The sequence below is a fragment of the Muscardinus avellanarius genome, assembly GCF_963383645.1.
Source record: "Muscardinus avellanarius genome assembly, chromosome: 5".
NCBI lineage: Eukaryota > Metazoa > Chordata > Mammalia > Rodentia > Gliridae > Muscardinus > Muscardinus avellanarius.
The window spans coordinates 138,071,360-138,091,155 of NC_137790.1; the positions used below are offsets into that span (position 1 = coordinate 138,071,360).

Genomic DNA, 19,796 nt, shown 5'->3' on the forward strand with positions numbered 1-19,796 from the left:
CTCATCTGAAGTTCAAGGGGAAAATGATCCGTCTGCAAGGCCATGTGTTTATTGGTGGAATTTATTTACTTCTAGTCTGTAGGACTGAGTCCTCTGGTTTTGTTTGCTTATTTGTTGTTGGTTTTGGTGGCTTCTGGCTAAATGCTCTCCTGACTTCCTTGTCTCCCCAACGTGGCCACTTCATCAAAGGAGAGAAGCTCTGAGCCAGAGGGCGTTGCTATCTGAGCTCTAACAATTGCAAAAGACACACACTATTTTTTATTTTTTATTTTTTATTGGTGCAGTGTAGTTGTACATTTTAATGACATATAAGATGGTAGAGCATGCATGTACACGTCACCCAATTAGCCCTTACCCAATTTCTACCCCTTTCCCTCCCCCTCCCTACTTCTCGTGTTTGGGTTAGTGACTGATATATTTGTGAACGTATATCACATACATTAGGGAATTTCCCTTTTCCCCCTCCCATCCCCTCAGTTAGGTCACCTTATTTGCTCATCTATAGTATCTCCTTCTTCATTTAGAGTTCATCTTATGAGTTTATCCTATGACCCATTTTCTCCCTAGCATCTGCATATTAGGGAGAGCATCCGATATTTTACTTTGTGTGACTGACTAATCTCACTCACCATAATGTTCTCCAGTTCCATCCATTTGCCTGTAAATGACATAATTGAGTTCTTCTTTATGGCTGAGTAAAATTCCATTGTGTGCATATCCCATAATTATTACGTCTGCCATGTTTTATTGGCCCAAAGCAAATCTCAAGACCTGCCCATGCTCAAGGAGAGAGCATGATGCCCAGAGGTGGCCGTCTTAGCGTCTGTCTACCTTCTTGCTCCCGATTCTTGCTTCAGCTCCACTCCTGCAGTTGAGTTCTCTTTAGGGAGGAGATAGAATCTTCTCTGTTGACCTGAGAGCTCTTAATGAAGAGACCGTTTGCAGTGACATGGTCAGGGTTAAGGGAACCCAGAGGGAGGCCCCCAGAGAGCAACCACTGTCGTGACGTAGACCCTGTTGATATTCTGCTCAGAGACTCAGAGACTAATTTTGTCCCCGAACAAACTTTTTTTCTTTTTTCATTCTACCTTACAGTTAAGACTGGTATTAGAGAAGATGTCCCATTCTATAGAAAGAGGTTGTGTGGGCATGGCCATGAGCCTATGAGGATGATGACAGTCAGAGACAGGACGGCTCCTAGGGAGAGGAGGGCGCAGTCAGAGTGGCAGCAGAGCAGTGTGGATCCCAAGGAACCGGCTGATGCACTGGGAATGGCAGAGTTCAGGAAGACATTGATGGAGGAATGAGCTGTCCTTATTTTGAAATTTAAGATATTTAAAAATATTTAAATTTGGTAAGAAGGGTTCTCAGCATACTTCCAAACCTGTCTGAAGACACAGCCATCTTCCTGAGATGCTTTCCTTCTTGCCTTGTTGTAAATTTCACTTCTTGTATTTGTCTTCTATGTTGCTCACAGCTCATATAAAATGTAGAGGAACAATATTTAATTAAGCTCTAGATTTATGACTTGTGCATATTTCTATGTTTGAATAGCATTTGTTTTAAAATAAAAGGGAAGTAGGACTCTGGATGGAGGTTAAAATAAGGGAAGATTTGTTGTATCTACTATTCCTGTGTTGATTTGCACATTTCTCCTACTGAAGGTTTTACGCGTGGTAAAAACGGTATGGGGTGGTGAGATAGAAAACTAGCATCCCCACTCTGCCATTAGAATAATAATATGACCTGGGCAAGCCGCTAATCCTCTCTAAGTTTGAGTGTTCTAATATGTGAGAAACAGATGTCCCAACGTCCCTGTGAAAGTTCAGTTTGGTTGAAGATGGAGCAGTTCTCATCCCCAAACAAATTCCACAACACTTACTGAAACAGAACTGCAGCTCTCGCAGCCACAAATTCATCTTACTTATACTGTTTAGAACTGGGGTTGGCAAACATTTTCTGGTCTGCACAGTGAATAGCTCAGCCTCTGTGGGCCATGCAATCTCTGTTTCAACGACTCAATTTTGCCATTGTAGTGAAAGCAAGCACAGATAATATGTAGATGAATGAGCATGCCTGTGTTTCAGTAAGACTCTGTGCGTGTGTGTGTGTGTGTGTGTGTTTGTGTGTGTGTGTGTGTGTGAGAGAGAGACAGAGACAGAGACAGAGACAGAGAGACAGAGAGAGAGATACTGAAGCCTAGTCATCACTTTGTAAAAGAGGTGACAGTGTGCTTATTTGAACTGGTATGATGCTGAGCACCGAGGGGAAACTAAATATTGGCAGAGGAAGGGAAGGAGAAAGGAAAGGATCATCTGCATTTTACAGATGAACAAATTTCACTCTAAGGCACCAGTGCCGTGGGAGTGTGAGGAACCAAGGCTGTTTTGTTTCTAATGACCCTATAAGGACACAGAATGCTGTGAGAAGGGTATTGAATTTCACTCCCTGGAGAATTTTCCAGTGTCTTTCCAGCTCTGGTCCTCTTCAGAGAGTGAGGAGAGATCTGGTGGACTCTGGTGGGTCTTGGACCTTCAGTAAGTCAAATGCAGGTGTGCGGTGCCCGCAGGGCTTACTTGTGGCTTCTGTTCCCCTGAGTTGAGAACCGGAATCTTCATGCCTTTTTTCTAACTTCATCGCTCCCTTTTGATGCTGTGCTGTGATGTATCAGGATGGATCCTAGAAAGGAACGGTGAGAATGGACCTGAGTATCTGGGGTAGGAAATCAGATGTGGGCCCTCTCTCAGAGCAAGTATGCTGAGCGCATCTTAAGAAAAGGAGCAGGAGATGGGGTGGGATATTTGGACTTTCTTCTTTCACGGTAGAACCTCTCCATTCCATCATATAGGAGTAGAGTTTGATTTTTAGGGAGTCGTTAAAAACTTGAAATTTGATTAAAACGATTAGCCAACAGATCCGTAAAATTTCACAGCAGCCATGCACTTAATATAGAATCGGATTACAGTCCGCAGTCTATTGCACTCATTCATTAATTTTATTTCACAGACTAAAAGTTTTACTATGCAAATCTATGCAAATCATACAGGAAAATAGTGTTCTTAGCCAAATGCCCCAGTATCTGTTTTCTTTGTTTGTTTTATTTTTATTTGTTTCATTAAAACTGTTGCACTCCTTTGGAAAGTGAGATAATAAATACCTTCAATAATTTCCTAAATGGCAATTGCAAGACTTTCTCTGTTGTAGATATTGCGGTGATGGGCACATCTCTCTTCTTTCTTTCCCCCCTTCTTTTTCTTGCCTAAAACAGAATGAAGAAGATGAGCAACATTTATGAATCAGCAGCCAACACACTGGGAATCTTTAACAGCCCCTGCCTGACCAAGGTTGAGCTGCGTGTGGCCTGCAAAGGCATTTCCGACAGAGATGCTCTTTCCAAACCAGACCCCTGTGTTATCCTCAAGATGCAGTCCCACGGACAGTGGTTTGAGGTAGGTGTGTCCAGCAGACCAGACGGAAACACAGCTGGCTGACTGGCTCAAGTTTTTCAAACATTTCCGGCCATACGGTGGTTTTATTTTGATAACACGGAAAATTCTAAAAATGAATGCCATTATATTTCTGTTTATATCACGAGGTTTTGATGTAGCTGTTCTGATACTGTGGCTCTTTTGACTTTTACCTGTAATTGATGAGCCCAAGACTTTTAGGGTGTTTTGGTTCACTGCCAAGCAATAATCACGATACACTTATATCCTCATGCCTACTCATTGGCAAAGCAGGTCAGGAGCAGATGTACAGGCTGGGCTGGGGTGAGAAAACTGCTGTTTCAAAAATTGGTTCTGTAAGGTTTGTGACCAAGGAAGAATCCAGATTAGATGCAATTAGAATTCTAGGAATGGTATCTCCAAAGGAGCAGAGTTAGGGGGTTGGGAGAGAAATGACTACTCATCTGGAATTAGCACGGTGGATGGAAGTTTCTTCCATAACCAGGAGGGCTGGATGAGCAAGTCAGCCCTATAGCATCCTGGACCACTAGTCTACAGCTGGCTGGGAGGCACATTCCGGTTTCAGGAGCTGTCTGGGTATGTGCCTGCCAGGATCTCTGGCCAGTGTGGAGAGGATCAACCAACCCTGGGGATCTCAGTCCCTTTGACTAAGACCCAAATAGGATGATAGGAGGGGCGTTGGCACGGGATACATCTTAGGTCTATAGAGAAATGTAAACTCTAAGGAGTATTATGGACCTAATAATCAGGCATCTAAGAGAGCCATGTGGGAACTCAGAAACAGTGATGGAACTTGGTCCCAGCACTGAAGGAGTGACTCATCTTAAGCCCCATGGGCTGATGATACTGAGGTGAATGTTTGCCTCAGTGAGAGTTGGTTGGGGACTGGGAAAGGATGAATCCTGCCTGTGGGAGTAATGAGTAGAGGTAGCAGTCAAGCCATTCTGGTGGCAGAAGTGGGAGGAAAGAACGGAGTTCCCTAGAAGCTCATAGTGCCGGCGAGCAGATTCAGCTGGCTTTGGACATCCTCGAAAACTCATGTGTAGAATACCGAGTCAGAATGTGGCCTACTCTACACTCCTTGCCGTGCTTAACAGCTCATGGGTAACAGTGTGAATGAAATTATATTGCTATGAATCATTCTCCAAGGAGCAATGGGCTTCCAAATTAAGAGATGACTTTGTATTTTATTTTAAGTTTATTTGGGGAAGGATTTACTCTCTTTTTTTCTCTGCCAGCTAAGACTCCAACCCATTAGGAACCTGACAGAGAAAAGCTGTAGGGAAAGGCAGTGAGGTTTTGTGTATCCACTCTGCTACCTTTGGGCAGATGTTTCTCAACTAATGATATGCAGACGTGGCGGTACCCGGGAGGGCGAAATTGTCTTCCAGGGACATCGCACAGGACGTATTGATGGAGTGGGAACTTAAAGTCACATGAGCTAAACTTTTTTGGGTGCTCAAGTGCCAGTAGTCGTTCCAAAGGCTTTATGTGAAATAACTAATGTAATCCTCCTGACAGTTCTGTGAGATATTGTCCACAGTTTACAGGTGAGAAAACTGAGAGACAAAAGATTAAGAATTTTCTCAAAACCATTCTGCTTGTAAGTGGAAAATCTGATATTTAAATCCAGGCATCTGGGCTCCAGAACCTGTGACTTTTGTCCGTATTTTATATTTATGGTGGGCATAGATGTTGATTGGCTTATGTGGCAATATTGCAGTTTGAATTCTGAAGTTGGGTTTTATTTGTTTATTTACAAATCAAAACAAACCGAATGTCACTTCAGCTGGTCTCAGTATAGTTTTTAAACATCCGTTCTGAGGTGGGCGGCACATGGAGAGATGCAGAGGCAGACAGAGGAAGCAATTGTTACCCTTCCTAAGGAAACCAAGTACTTGATGGAATTTAGGTAAGGACATTTTTATATTTTTTAATTTTTAAATACTTTTATTGGTGCATTGTAATTTTACATCTCTGTGAGGTTCAAAGTCATAATAAAACATGCACACAGGTCTTGGTGTGGTGTGTTTCCCTTCAGGTTCCATCACACTACCCACCTGTCCCCACACATGATAGATAGTGAGGTGGGTAGAATGCCTTTGTACCTGAGCATAGCATCATTTGAATTCTTTCTATTTTTTGTGTGTGGTACTAGGTATGGAACCCAGGGGCATTCTACTTCTGAGCTATACCCCCAGACCTATTTGTTTTATTCTTTATTTTGAAACAGGATCTCACTGAGTTGCAGAGGGCCTCATTAAGTAGCTGGGGCTGGCCGCAAACCACGATCCTTCTGTCTCAGCCTCCTGAATGCTGGGATTACAAGTGTGCGCCACCACGCCTGGCTTGAATTGTTTCTTTTATGGAGAAGAAACTTAAAGCCATGTTGAATATAACCAGAGGAGATAGCTACCTGTTAGGGATCCCTTAGGACCAACTCTTGAAGCCTTCCATACTTTTTGTACCTGTTTCTAAGAGACTGGAAGGGGAGAAGTCTTTCTTTCTATGGTAAGAGGAAGAATCAAACAACTTGTGAGCCAGCATGTTTATGTATGTATATGTGCGATATCATCCACTTCCCTGAGAAGGAGTTTTGATAGCTGTTGGTGAGTGGGTGGAGTTCAAATGAGGAGGTACGGTGTATGACAGGCTGATTGGTGAGCCGAGGCTAACTGCAGATACATCCAACTCTTACACGGTGAACAGAAAACAGTGATTCACAGGTGTCTTCATATATAGTATTTCTTCTAATTATTGTTATTTTTGGTGAATCTCACCATTTTTATTTGTTTAATTTAACCAAACAACATGGAATGCTTATAGTAGAAAAAATTAGGGGAAAGTAATTTGTTCCCTAATACTCTCTTTACATAATTTGACTATTACATATATATTATGTATGTCTATTTGTGTGTGTGTGTGTTCAGTCTTTTCCTCTGACATGCATATTCTTATATGATTCTTCTCATACACATACAATTTTCTTTCCTGATTTTACTTCATAGTCGTCTATCCTTTTTTCTAAATGACTACAATATATAAGTGTAATTTTAAAACTGCATGTTAGCCCACCAAGTGGATTTGCTTAATCATTTTCTTATATATATATATATATATATATATATATATATATATATATTCCTACTTTGAAATTGCTTCTACTCTATTTTAAGTAATATTGTAGTGAAAATCTTTGTGCATAAGACTTTTTTTCCCCTCTTTTTTGATGAGCTTTGAGAAGAGTTTGTCATACTAGTAGAAAAAAAAGAATAGGAGACTTCTGAGGCTTGGATACACATTGCCAACTTGCTTTTCCAAACTACCCAATCACAATGTTACTTTGAGTGGTCTGCACACAGCTACCCATCCAGACATTTTATGGGTAGGTAAGAAAATTAGCATAATGTTCCTTTATCTAAAGAGTCTCTCTCTTTTATTTAATAATTTTTGTGGTATTGGGAATTGGATGCAGGGATGTTCCTCTAGGCTTTTTTATTTTGAAACTGGGTTTCACTAAGTTACCGCACACTGAATTCAAACCTGCAATCCTCCTGTCTCAGCCTACCAAGTATCAGTATTATAGATGTTTGCCACCATGCCTGGCTTAGAAAATCTTACTATTTATAACCAATAATGTTGGCTTAGTTTTCAACATGTTTAGTCACATGTTTGATTTATATTTTGGTACTTCAGGAAACACTTTTCTAAAAAGTTTTACTCCTCTAACAATACATTTTCTATTAGTTGGGAAAATAGAGCCTATGCCAGGTAGCTGCTAGAGAGAATTAGACTCAGATAACTAGCAACAAAAGATTGAAACTAAACAAGGATTGTGAGGAAACTCAGAGATTAACAACAAGAAGTTGCTACTTTGCTTAGGGCCAGAGCCATAACATGCTGGGCCCTCCTGAGATGCAATTGTTAAATATTCATGGATTTCACAAGCCTGGGTCTATTTATACCACAGACATTGACTAACATTTCAACTCAGGCCCTCTTTTCCCCATGGAGAGCCAATCATTAAAATGTACCAGCACCAAAGCTGGGCATTGTAGCACACGCCTGTAATCCCAGTGCTTGGGAGACTGAGATGGGAGGATTTCAGGTTCAAGGCCAGCTACATCAATTTAGCGAGGCTATCAGAAACTTAGTGATGCCCTGTTTCAAAGTTAAAATAAAATAACCTACAGGTGTATCTCAGAGGTAGAATGCCCCAGGTTTAATTTTCAGTACCACACACTCAAAAATATACCATCACAGCACTGGGCAAGAGGGATCAAAGGAAGGGCGTATTACCAGAATTAAACAGCTGGATCCCCAGCAGAAGCTGGATCCATGGAGGAAGGGCTATCTGGTGAGTGCTGCATAGATAGAGGAGACTTAGACAGGGCTGGAGATGCCACCATGGAAGCAGAGGGATGCCATTGGACACACTTGGCTGGAAGCCATTTGGCAAGACTTTTAGAGAAAGCTGGTAGAATGCATCTGAGAGCAAAGAGGTAAGCAGCAAATGCATTAATCTTCTCATGACTTGCAGTAACTTGGAGAATCACTCACCAGGTTGTCCACTGGTGCCTATTTATTTAGCAGTGACATCTACTTTCCAGTGCAAATCCAGTGAGCTGTCTTGCCCTCCCCACACCTATGCAGGACTCGAGAAGCACCAGAGTCTATTTAAACCATGTTGTTACCATAATTTCTATTTAACATTGGCTAGACATGCGAGCACTAGGTCAGCACTGTCCAGTGAACTTCTTGCAATGGTGAAAACGTCCTACACCAGCTCAAGCCAATGTGGAAGCCACCGCCTACCTGTGGTAACCGAGTGCTGGGAAGGTGGCTAGTGTCACTAAAGGGCTAAATTCTTCATCCTTCCATATTGTTTTTTAAAATTAATTCGTACATTTTATGTGGTTCCAGATCACTTTGGGTATGCAGCAGAATTTGGCTAGGGTGAGGAGAAGAAGAAATTTGTAAAACAATGTTATTACCATGGATGATTAATTTTACAGCTTAAATTTTGAGGGGCAGACTAACCTAAAAATCGACATTTCTGTGTTTGTTACTTGTGATGGCTGTACTTTTTCTAATGGGATTTCAGCAGAGAAAAGGCCCTGTAGTGCCATGGTTATAATGGCTGTGTTACTGCTATAATAGTTATAACCCCTTCAGCTGGGTTTTTCACATGAGGAAGACACCCTGCTCTTCCAATTGGCTAAGTATGTTAACAAAGAAAGGGAAAATTTGACCTCTAAAGTGGATCATAAAAGTGTAAGCCTAAAGTGGATCATAAAAGTGTAAGCCTGATTTGTAGACTCGGAAGGACCTATGGTCTCACCTTCTGTACTGTTAATAGTATTAAGGGTCAATGAGAATGAGTCAGTGTGTCTTTGCAATATTGGAAATCAATTGTTCTGAAATGCACAACCCATAGTTGCTTTTTGCAGATCAGCAGTATTTTGAGATATATGTGGAAGGGTTTACAATGCAGAGAGGATGCTTTGTGTTCCTTCCAGAATATGAAAATGAAATTCTGTTTTTATTGGATAAAAACTTTTGGTAAAATTTTATTAATGGCCATAATTTTCACTGATGGGAAGGACTAAAAACTTGCAACTGGAAAATAAATTCCAAGCTGATAGTTTCACACCCACCCATTAAGATGTATGGCTTCAATGCACCAATAAAAAAATTTAAAAAATAATTTTTTGTAATTTAGGAGCTTCTTGTAGATCTTCCCCACACCCTCTGCTGGCCACACAAGGACAGTATATGGTGATAACAAAGTACAGTGATAATTTGGAACGCTTCTCATCTTCCAGTGTGGAGCAGAATAATTTCCCCCTGCCTTCTAGTGAGCACTGATGTGCTCACTAACTCCTAAAACTAAGCATCTTAACCAAGTGGAGTCAATAAAAATGTCTCAGAGATGCAAAAGACAAAGATGGCTGTGAATTAAAGGCTAATATTTGACATGGTGGGTATTCTCCAGAGCCAAGCTCATGATCCTGTGGCCTTTGGCACAAATCCTACTAATGTCAGAGTTCTTGTCCCCATTAGGAAAACCCAAATTACACCCCGTGCTTTTAGGATTTTTCTTCCATGACCATTAATTCCATTGTTTCTATTTAATTTAATACACAATTATTGGGCTTCCTCATAGAAAACTCTAAGTAATTCTGAGGACTAATTACCCTTGGAGCAATTCCATAGGAAAATAAGTTTGGGTAAATGACCTACTTTGGTGAATTGTTGGCAATAATTGGCTGGTAGTAATTAATTTGGTTATGTGTAGCACATCCTGATCAATGCACTCAGATCCAAGATTATTATTATTTACAATAACAGTACATCCAAATAGCACATTACGTTCTCAAAGTCTTTTTACTTATGTTACTTCATTTGCTGCTCATGACAGCCCAGTTTGAGGGCAGCACGGACACTGATGTTAACTGTAGCACAGGTCGGGTGCCATGAACGAAGCATGGCCTGTGTCCTCAAAGACCTCAGTGTCCGGGAGAAGTCACTCTGTCTTAGAGGCAGAGGGCTAGAGGTTCAGACAGGCACGCGACCTAGATAAAGAGCTCACCAAGGTCTTGAATGAGTGTGGGGGGGGGGACCAGCCTTCATGTGGGTGGGGTTAAGAATCAACCACTCTTAACCTTCCACTCTTCTCCATCTTCCTAGATGTAGGGCTTGGATGACCTGTGATCTAGCTTCTCTATTAGCTGCATAGAAGGGGAAGGATGTACTCATTTGTGGGCCTGCCCTCTGCCAAAGAAGTTGGCTGTGAACTTGGCTAGAGCTGGCTCAAAGAAGAGTTATGTATAACTCTAGCTGTATAAAGTCTCGTCTACACTCAGGATAGTAGTAAGCCATGTCGACAGAACCCAAAAGAGTTGTCTTGCCCATATCCTAGAGGGTCAGTCTTCCATCACCCCAAGGCTAAGGATGTTTACGAAAATGGGATAATCAATGAATTTAAGGAATCATCTACAAATGTACAAATTTATTTATCAAATGAATTTAAGTAACTGTCTATGGGTGTTGATATCAGTTATATATTAGTCATTATATATGACTATATATCAAGAATATATGTATTCTTTCTAATCATCACAGATACTTTGTAGTGAGTGACTAGATAAGGAAACCATAACTTGAACATAATTAATAAATTGTCTAAGGCCTTGCAACTAATAAATAGTGAAGCTGGGATCTAGTTGATTCCAGTTATGTACTAGTCATTATATATATATATACACACACACACACACATATAATATATATATACACATATATATATATATATATATACATATATACACATATACACATATATACATATATATACACATATATATACATATACATATATATATATATATATATATATATATATATGGTTTTCTGATCATCACAAATCCTCTGCAGTGACTAATCCGATAAGGAAGCTGGCCTAGACACAATTAATTGTCGAAGGCCCTACGCTAATAAATAGTAAGGCAGGAACCTATTAGATTCCAAAACCCATTTTATTTCCACTTTTCAATTTCAAAGCTTTCACCTCACACTTTCAAAGTTAGCTAATTTCAAAATTGTTAAGACCGTGGTACCTAAAAGTAGAATCTCACTAGATGGAACTACAGATTTGAAGCTGATTGCTTGTCTCTGGCCTGCAGACATATTTTATTTGGTGTTCATGGTGTTCTAACAAGTTTTATATTGACTGCCAACACTTAACGATCAGGAGGTATTCCATAGAACTCTAGATTTCCAATTTCTCTGAGGAGCCAGGCAATCTGGCAAGCTCAGACCTTTAGTGCTTTGGCAACAATGGACTGACAATAGGGAGCAGCTCCACTCCTTAACAGAATATGAGTTTGCCTCTGTGTCTCCTGCCAGAAAGCCGGCTTCACTCCTTCATCCTACTTGGGTGGACCCTGGAGGTGTTGAGTTTAGAATGCACTCCTGCACTCCGTGGCTGGGTCTCTGAATCACAGTTAACTTCTTAGGTTTGGACAACAACCAGAGTTGAAAAAAATGAAAATTAAGTCAATCAAAGCATTCCCTTTGGATCTCACAGACGAGCTCCTTTCTGGAAAGATTCTCTGTTCATACTTTGTTGACTTGCAGTGTTTCGGTGGCTAACACCTAGCATGACGGATGATTAAAAAAAGAACAGTTTTCTTTGGTTGTTCACAAAGTTTCCACTGTGGTTTTGCATCAAACTCCCATTTGAGGAAACTTTGATGTTGCTTCCCACCTCCCCCTTAAAATATCCTTAATAAAAATAATTTCTTTTTCTTAAAAAAATAGAAAGTTGGTTCTAGTGATATTAAGCCCTTACTCTGAGCACTGAATAGGAAAAAGAAAAGAAAAAGAATTTTTTTTTCTTCCTATTAACTGAGGTTATATTCCTGTGACCAGAGAATGAGAGATTCCTGGTCTTCAATCTATGCACCTGGACATAGGGTAAGAAGACTGTCAGGATGCCTAGAACATGACTCATTAGCTTTCATATGATTAAAATTTATAATGGTTAATACCAAGGTATCGCAAAGCAGAATCTCACAAGATGGGAAATGAGGAAGTGAAAAGTATTTGAACTGAAATCTGTGCTATCAGCTACCTGGAATATAATTTTGTCTGTTGGAAAAAAGTCTGGTCTCCTGCAGAGAGAAAAAACAACTATGGTTTTGGCTTTACTGTCTCCTCAGCCAGAGACCTGGGAAGCCACACGCTGGCATTCAGAACAGCACTGGTCACCGGGGGCTTCGTAGTGTTTCTGGATATAATTACATACCCATGCTGGTCATTTTGAGATGGAACTGCAGGTTGAGGAGAGAGCTTCAGGACTCACATACTATTTAGAGGCCTCTGCTTCTACTCTTAATCACCTCTGGCATCTCAAAGGGGTTCTATACTGTTTAACTAGACTCACTGGCAATAATTATCTCCTCTAGAAAATCATCTCTCCTTTGTAACCTCAATCTAGTTCATCTTTTTCAGCTAATGACAACTGTGACTTATTAGTAATGATACCTTACATATATTGAGAGTATTCATGCCATGTAAACACTTGGAATGTCAACCCTACAGATAAGGCACTCTATATTTTATTTTTTTCCATCTTTCTTGAAGTACTTTTGAGAGACTAAAATCATATGTATTACAGAGGCACAGATGTGTTATCTGCTTAAGAGTCACACAAATAGTACATGACAAAACCAGATAGCAAAAACTGTGCTCCCCCATGCTTCGTGTCCTTCCCTATGAGTAACGAGTCCCACTTATTGAGTTTTTATTTGTGCGATTTGCTAAGTCTTTATTTTTAGAACCCTCATGACAGTGTTACAAGATGGAGACCGTGATTACCCATCTTACAGATGGGAAAGCTGACACACAGGAAAAGCACATGTCCAAGTTCACAGGACCAATGAGAGGTATATTGGAGTTTGAACTCAGATCTTTGTGTCTCCAGCCCCCATGTTGTCCATGTGACATTTATTCTCTCTCATCCACTTCTCAGTGGAGGTAAAACAAATGCCCCAACTCATCACTCCCAGTCTTTAAGACTATTACATTGTATTTTCTCTTGTAGTTATGGGCATCCAAAGTTTTCTTTTTTAATTATTGTTTTCGTCATCCAAATCGCGTACTAAGTGTTGACTTGGAATAGGTGGTGTTGCTCTTCTGCTCTTTAGCAATCTGCTTTCTCTTACAGGGAACATTCACTTCCATTGAGCTTATCTTTGGACCTAACTCTTAATCATTTCCCCCCAAAATATTAATTTTTCTGGCCCTGGATTTTCAAGAGAGAGGATGCCTGAATATTTTTGTAGATAAAATCTATTTTTAATTTCTTATTCCCTAATGTACATGATGTCTATTCACAAAAAAATCAAAGTCAATCATTAAGCTAAGACATGAGAAGGAGGGAGGGGGAGGAAATGGGAATTGGGGAAGGACTAAATGAGTGATGTGTGCATGTGTGCCTCCACCATCTTGTACCCCATTAAGATGTATGACTACAATGCACTGATAAAAATAAAATAAATAAAAATCAACAACAACAAAGATAATGAAGTAAGGTCTTAGGACTGATAGTGACAATCCCTGATCTTGGGATGGTAAAATAAAGAAAGGCATCCATGCTTCTTAAAATGTGGCACCAGATGACATCAAACTATCATTAACTGTGTGAACGGCACATTAAACCTGTCTGTCCCTGGGTTTCCGTATCAGTAAGATCCATATCAAAACTGTACCTGCCCCATTAGTGTATATAGCATGCTTGGAACAGGGCCTGGTACAGTGAACACTTTGTAAGTGCTATTACTATTGAATAGATTATTGCCCATGGGTTATTTTTTGAACAAAATATTTTCTAAATAAAGATATGCCATTCAGTCCCCAACATTTTTGAGGACTAAAATGATTTTAAGAGCTCCATGGCTAGAGTCACAATGCTAGCAGTAGATCTGGGGGTCACTGGGAAATGGATTCTGGGATGTCGAGACTATAACACATCATTGATTTTGCATCTCAGCATCTACCATAATGCTGGGCACCATGGGTGTGTGTAGTTGAGTGGCTGGATGGATGCCACAACTTCCTGGTCCATTTCTTCATGTTCCCCTCCAAAAACCTTGGACTTTCAAGGGCTGGGATATAGCTCAGAGCTACAATGCCCCTGAGTTCAGTCCCCAATATATGTGTGTGTGTGTGTGTGTGTATACATATATATATACACATACACATACACACACATATATATTTGCATATATATATGCATGCTATATACATATATATACACATACATACATATATATGTATATATATCAGTGTATATATATGTATATGTACATGTATATGTGTGTGTGTGTGTGTGTGTGTATGGTATTACAGACATGTGCTGCCACACCTGACTTCTTCCCAACTTTATTAAGATATATATCATATATATTATATAACATATAATATATAAATATATACTATATAATAATATATTAAGATATATCTATTAAAATATATATCTCACATATATTTTTATACATATATAGTCTTAAAATTTCTCACACTCCTTCTTTATCCTCCTCCTCCTCTTCTCCTCCTCCTCTTCTTCATCTTCTTCTCTTTCCATCTCTCCTTCCTATGGAAACATTGATACAGAGCAAGTGCTGTAATTTTGGTCAGTATAGGAGAGGAAGGGCCTCCCATGGTCTTTTCTCCCATCCACTTCTTCCCCTTCCTGAGTTTATCGAGTTTATCCTCTTCCTTGGGTCTCTGACTGAGACCAAATGGAAAGCAGAGGGAAATATTTGCTAAAAATCCAGTTTTTAAACCCAGCTTAAGCCAGGCGTGGTGGCGCACGCTTGTAATCCCAGCATTTGGGAGGCTGAGACCTGGAGGATCGCGGTTCGTGGACAGCCTCAGCTACTTAGTGAGGCCCTCTGCAACTCAGTGAGACTCAGTTTCAAAATAAAGAATAAAAAATAGGGCAGGGGTGTAGCTCGGAGGTAGAATGCCCCTGGGTTCCATCCCCAGACCTGCAAAAAAAAATAAATAAATAAAAATAAAAATAAACCCAGGTTAGTTTTTGCTTTTTGTCCCCTTCAAAAGCAACTGAGGGTTGAGACATGGTTGAGTATCTCCCTTGTTGGTTTTCAGAAATTGGCTTGGAATGAGGATTGAAGTTCTCTCAATATCTTTAAACTTTAGGACATAGAGAGTCCTCAGCCTCCCATTCTGAATCACCCAAATATTTGACTGAATTTCAAGGTTTCCAGATAGTGTTCCTGGGGAAGCCTTATTGCTTTAGACTTTAATGTTTAGAGACACTGCAAATATTTGCTTGAAACATAAATGATTGATTTTCATCAACCTTAGCCAGGAATTTTGGATATAGGATGTATCAAAATGCATCTATTTATGATCTTCATGTTGATGGGTTTTGATAAACCTGTGAAACTGTGTTTCCAAACAAGATATATAATATTTCCTAAAATATTTTAATACTTAAAATGTATAACAGAAAACAACACATATACTTAAATTTCTTGTCCATCCAGCTTTATTTTTGGTACTGGGGATTGACCCTTGGGACATCCTGCCACTGAGGCACACCCACAGCCCTATTTTATTTTCTTATTTTTGAAACAGAGTCTTACTAAGTTGCCGAGGGTCTTGCTAAGTGAACCTTGAACCTGAGAATCTCCTGCCTCAGCTTCCCATGTCCTGGGATTACATACATGTGCTGCCACACCTGGCTTCTTCCCAACGTTACTAAGATGTAATTGCTGATGGGCACAATACTTTATTGTTCACTCTAGTCGCTCCGTGGTATAGCACATCTCTGGAACTTACTGGTTCCATATTGTGTGACTTTGTGTGTACTGGACATCGTCTCCCAGGTCCTCGCTCCCCACCCCTTGGTAGCCATCACTTTATCATCCACTTTAGTGTTTGGATTATTTGACATCCTCAATTAGAGGAATCATGCAATGTTTATTCTTCTGGGACCACTGTGTTTCACTCAGCATAACGTCTTCCGGGTCTACAATGCCTTCCACGCTGCAAGTCCTTAAAAGCCTCCTTGTTTAAGGCTGAGCGACTGTTGTATGTTTATATCACATTTTCTGTACTCATTCATCTACCAGTGGACGTTCGGGTTGTTCCTACGTCTTGGTTTTTGTGAACGGTGCTGCAGTGAACAGAGGAGGCCCAATACCTCTTAGAGAGCCTGGCTCTAAATCTGAATATATACCCCAAAGTGGAATTGTTAGACCATATGATAGTTCTGATTTTAGTGTGTGTGTGTGTGTGTGTGTGTGTGTGTGTGTGTGTGTGTGTTAATTTGGGTTGAACCCAGGGGCATTCTGCCACTGAGATACCCCCCAGCTCTCTTTATTTTTATATTTAATTTTTTAACTAGGATCTCTTTAAGTTACTCTGTGTTAGCCTCAACCTTGCAATCTTCCTGTCTCAGCCTCCCGAGTACTAGGATTACAGGTGTGCGTCACCAAGCTCTGGTCTATTTTTAATCTTTTGGGAAATCTCAAGTCTTATTTTTTCATAATTATTACAGCGTTTTACATTCCCATCAACATTGTACAATGGTTTCTATCTCCCTACAGCCTCACCAGCACGTTATATTTTTTTGCTATTTTGATAATAGCCATCCTAATGGGTGTGCCGTGATGCTTCATTGTCATTTTGTCTATTACTGGTGCATAGTAATTATACACCATCCCAAGGTTCAGAATGACAGGTACTTACTTGCACACAGCATTCGGGTGTTTCTCTCCAGGTCCTCCTCTTCCTCGTAGATAATCTTTACCCGGATACAGCTAACTTCATGTATGAACAAAGAATTATTTGAGTAGTTTCCATAATCTTATTTCCCCTTTCTCCTCCCCACCTCTCTCCCCAGGTGTCCTCCTCCGCTCCACTAACGTCTCCCCTCATTTATCTGAGGTCTTCTTCATTTCCCAGCTTCTCTCTAGCTTCCACACATGAATGAATGCGGGCAGTCTTTCGTTTTCTTTGACTGGCTACTCTTACTAAGCATAATACTCTCAAGCCCCATCCATTTTCCCTCAAATGACGTGATTGTGCTTTTTTGTGGCTGTGTATAATTCCACTGTGTGCATATATCATAATACTGCAATCCATTCTTCTGTTGACAGATACCTAGGCTGGTTCCAGTGTGACTATCATGAATTGAGCTGCTATAAACATGGAAATGTATGTGTCCCTATAGTTAGCTGATTTCAGTGGCTTTGGGAAGATTCCCCCAAAGTGGTATGGGTGGGTTATATAGTGGCTCCCTTCCCAGTCTTTAAGGAACCCCCATACGATTCTCCATAGTGGCTGTACTGATTTGCAATCCCACCAACAATGTCCTATTTCCTCACATCCTTGCCAGCATTTATTCTTTATATTTTTGATAATTGCCATTCTAACTGGAGTTAGATGGTATCTCAGTGTCATTTTGATTTGCATTTCCCTGATTGCTAATAATGCAGGACATTTTTTCACATATTTAATGGACATCCGTATTTCCTCTTTCAGAAGTGTCTACTCAGGTCTATTGCCCATTTTTTTTTATTGAATTCCTTCTTTCTTCTTGTCATTTTGATTTGCATTTCCCTGATGATACCTGAGGCTGAGCACCTTTTCACAAATCCTGTGGCCATTTTTATGTCTTCTTTGGAAAACTTTTATTCATGTACTTGTCCCATTTTTAAATTAGGTTATTTGGCTTGTTTTTTTTTGGTTAGGGGGTTCCGATTTTTTTTAACTAATGAGTTTAGGAGTTCCTATTATATTTGAGAAATTATTTTGTCATACATGTGGTTTGTAAATATTTTCTTCCATTCTATAGTTTTCCTTTTAACTCTGGAAACCATTTTTTCTGCCATGTAGAAGCTTTTTGGTGTGATACAATCCCACTTGTCTGTTTTTCCTCTGATTGCCTGTGGATTTGGTATCATCTCCAGAATATCATGACCAAGATCAGCAACCCAGAGCCTTTCTTCTGTATTTTCTTCTAGTAGTTCTTTTATATTTTCCGGCCTTATGCTTAACACTTTAACCTATTATAAGTTGATTTTTGTTATGGTATGAAATAAGGGCCCAAGTTACTTATTCTGGTTGCGGATATCTGGCTTTCCCAACACCATTTGTTGAGGAGAATGTGCTTTCCCCTTTGTGTGATCTTGGCACCTTGGTCAAAGATGAGCCAGCCACAGATACAACAACAGTACCCTTGCTTATATTTCAACATGTCACAAACCACTCATTCCCAGGCTGTGTCTCCACTGACTGACATAATAGCAAATTACAGGAATTTCAATATAGTAAGTGACAGATTTGCTGTTCATAAAATATCACTTAGCGTGTTCTATACATAAGATTTTGGCTTGAAGGGGAAAATATGTTCCACTGCTACAAAATAATTGAGGACTCAGAGAAAGAGTAGCATAAGGAGAAAAATAAACTCTGAGATAATGTATCTCATAATCACACTAAACAATTTGTGACGTGACCCGCAGGACTTCAGTCTGAAAGTACTGTACCAGATAACTTAGGAAGCTATTGTAGCAGCCTGGCTTGATCTGAGGTGAATGAAAGGTTAGACGTTGAGTTGGCCTGACTGGAGGTTTACCACACTTACCTGTGACTTGGAAAAGTCACTTATCATTTCATGTTTACCCCATTTCTAAGTGGTTGTGAAGACCAGATGATGGGCTGGCAGTTTAGTGAAGTAACTCTCAAATCAGACAGCTCAGGTTATCTGTGTGACCTTATGCAGATTCCCCCAGACCCCCTGCCTGTACTCTCAACCATCTATAACATGAAGGTAACAATCAAACCTATTCCTGAGTTTATTATGAGGATGGCATGAGATGATACTTAAGAATCACTTAGCATTGCACCTGGTGCAGAGTAAGTGCTTAATAAATACTAAATGCTATTACGTTTAAGAAGATATGTGCAAAACTAACATGGCTAGTGGATTTCACAGTGCTCTGTATATGGGGGGATATTATTGTGGGATGTGTATGATTGAGGTGTGTTTAATGCCAGAGGCTGCACCCTAGCTCATGTATTCTTGGTTCTATTTGTGTGCATAAAATACTAGAACTTTCATTAGGAAAATTTAACAACTCTCTAAGTTTCTGCCAAGTCTCTGACTAAACACTCTGATCGATCTGTTTCGGCTCCCCTAGTGGGAATTATCCAAGTCTCCTCATCCCCTCCACTCTCTGCATTTTGAAGATGAATAGACTTGGGGCAGGTTCATTCCACTTGTCTGTTCGCTAATCTATAAGCTGGGAATCTCAGAGAGGTCAGGCTGATAACCTCCCCTTCCCCTTTGTCCCTTCTGTGCCAACACCAGCCCCCACTGTTTGGCAGACTTAGAAGTGACAAGAAAAGTCTTCCCTTCTGGAAATTCCAGATGTTCTCGGGGTCAGTCTATAGGCTAATTATATATCTTATCTTGATTCAAGCTCAGAAATTTTCAGCTCCCTATCTTGGCGAGTCTATCTTCAAATCCTTGGTATTTCAAGAGCTTCCTTCCATAGGAGAATTTAGTCCAAGATATTTTCTTCTTGAGTGTACAGACTAGTTTTCATTGAAACATCAGAGCTTTGGAAGTGTGTATCAAAGGAATGAAGATTTGACACCTGCTCCCCCTTCACTTTGGCCAATGGTAGCCTTTTCCCAACAGCCTCTGAGAAACCAGGATGTGGGTGAGGGCACTTATTTAAGCTGTTCCCTCTTGAAGACGCCTCATCCAGTTTGCTCCAGTTACTA

At 40.2% G+C, this 19,796-nt stretch overlaps 1 protein-coding gene across 1 annotated transcript in view; it reads left to right on the top strand.

Annotated features, from left to right (window-relative positions):
• Nucleotides 1-19,796, top strand: part of CPNE4 (copine 4) — a gene marked incomplete at its 3' end in the record, with an annotated part of 505,001 nt that overhangs the window by 122,520 nt on the left and 362,685 nt on the right. Inside the window, exon 2 of the mRNA XM_080695771.1 lies at nucleotides 3,269-3,449. Within this exon, the coding sequence (XP_080551897.1) occupies nucleotides 3,269-3,449 (181 nt within the window). The remainder of the gene's footprint in view (nucleotides 1-3,268; nucleotides 3,450-19,796) is intronic.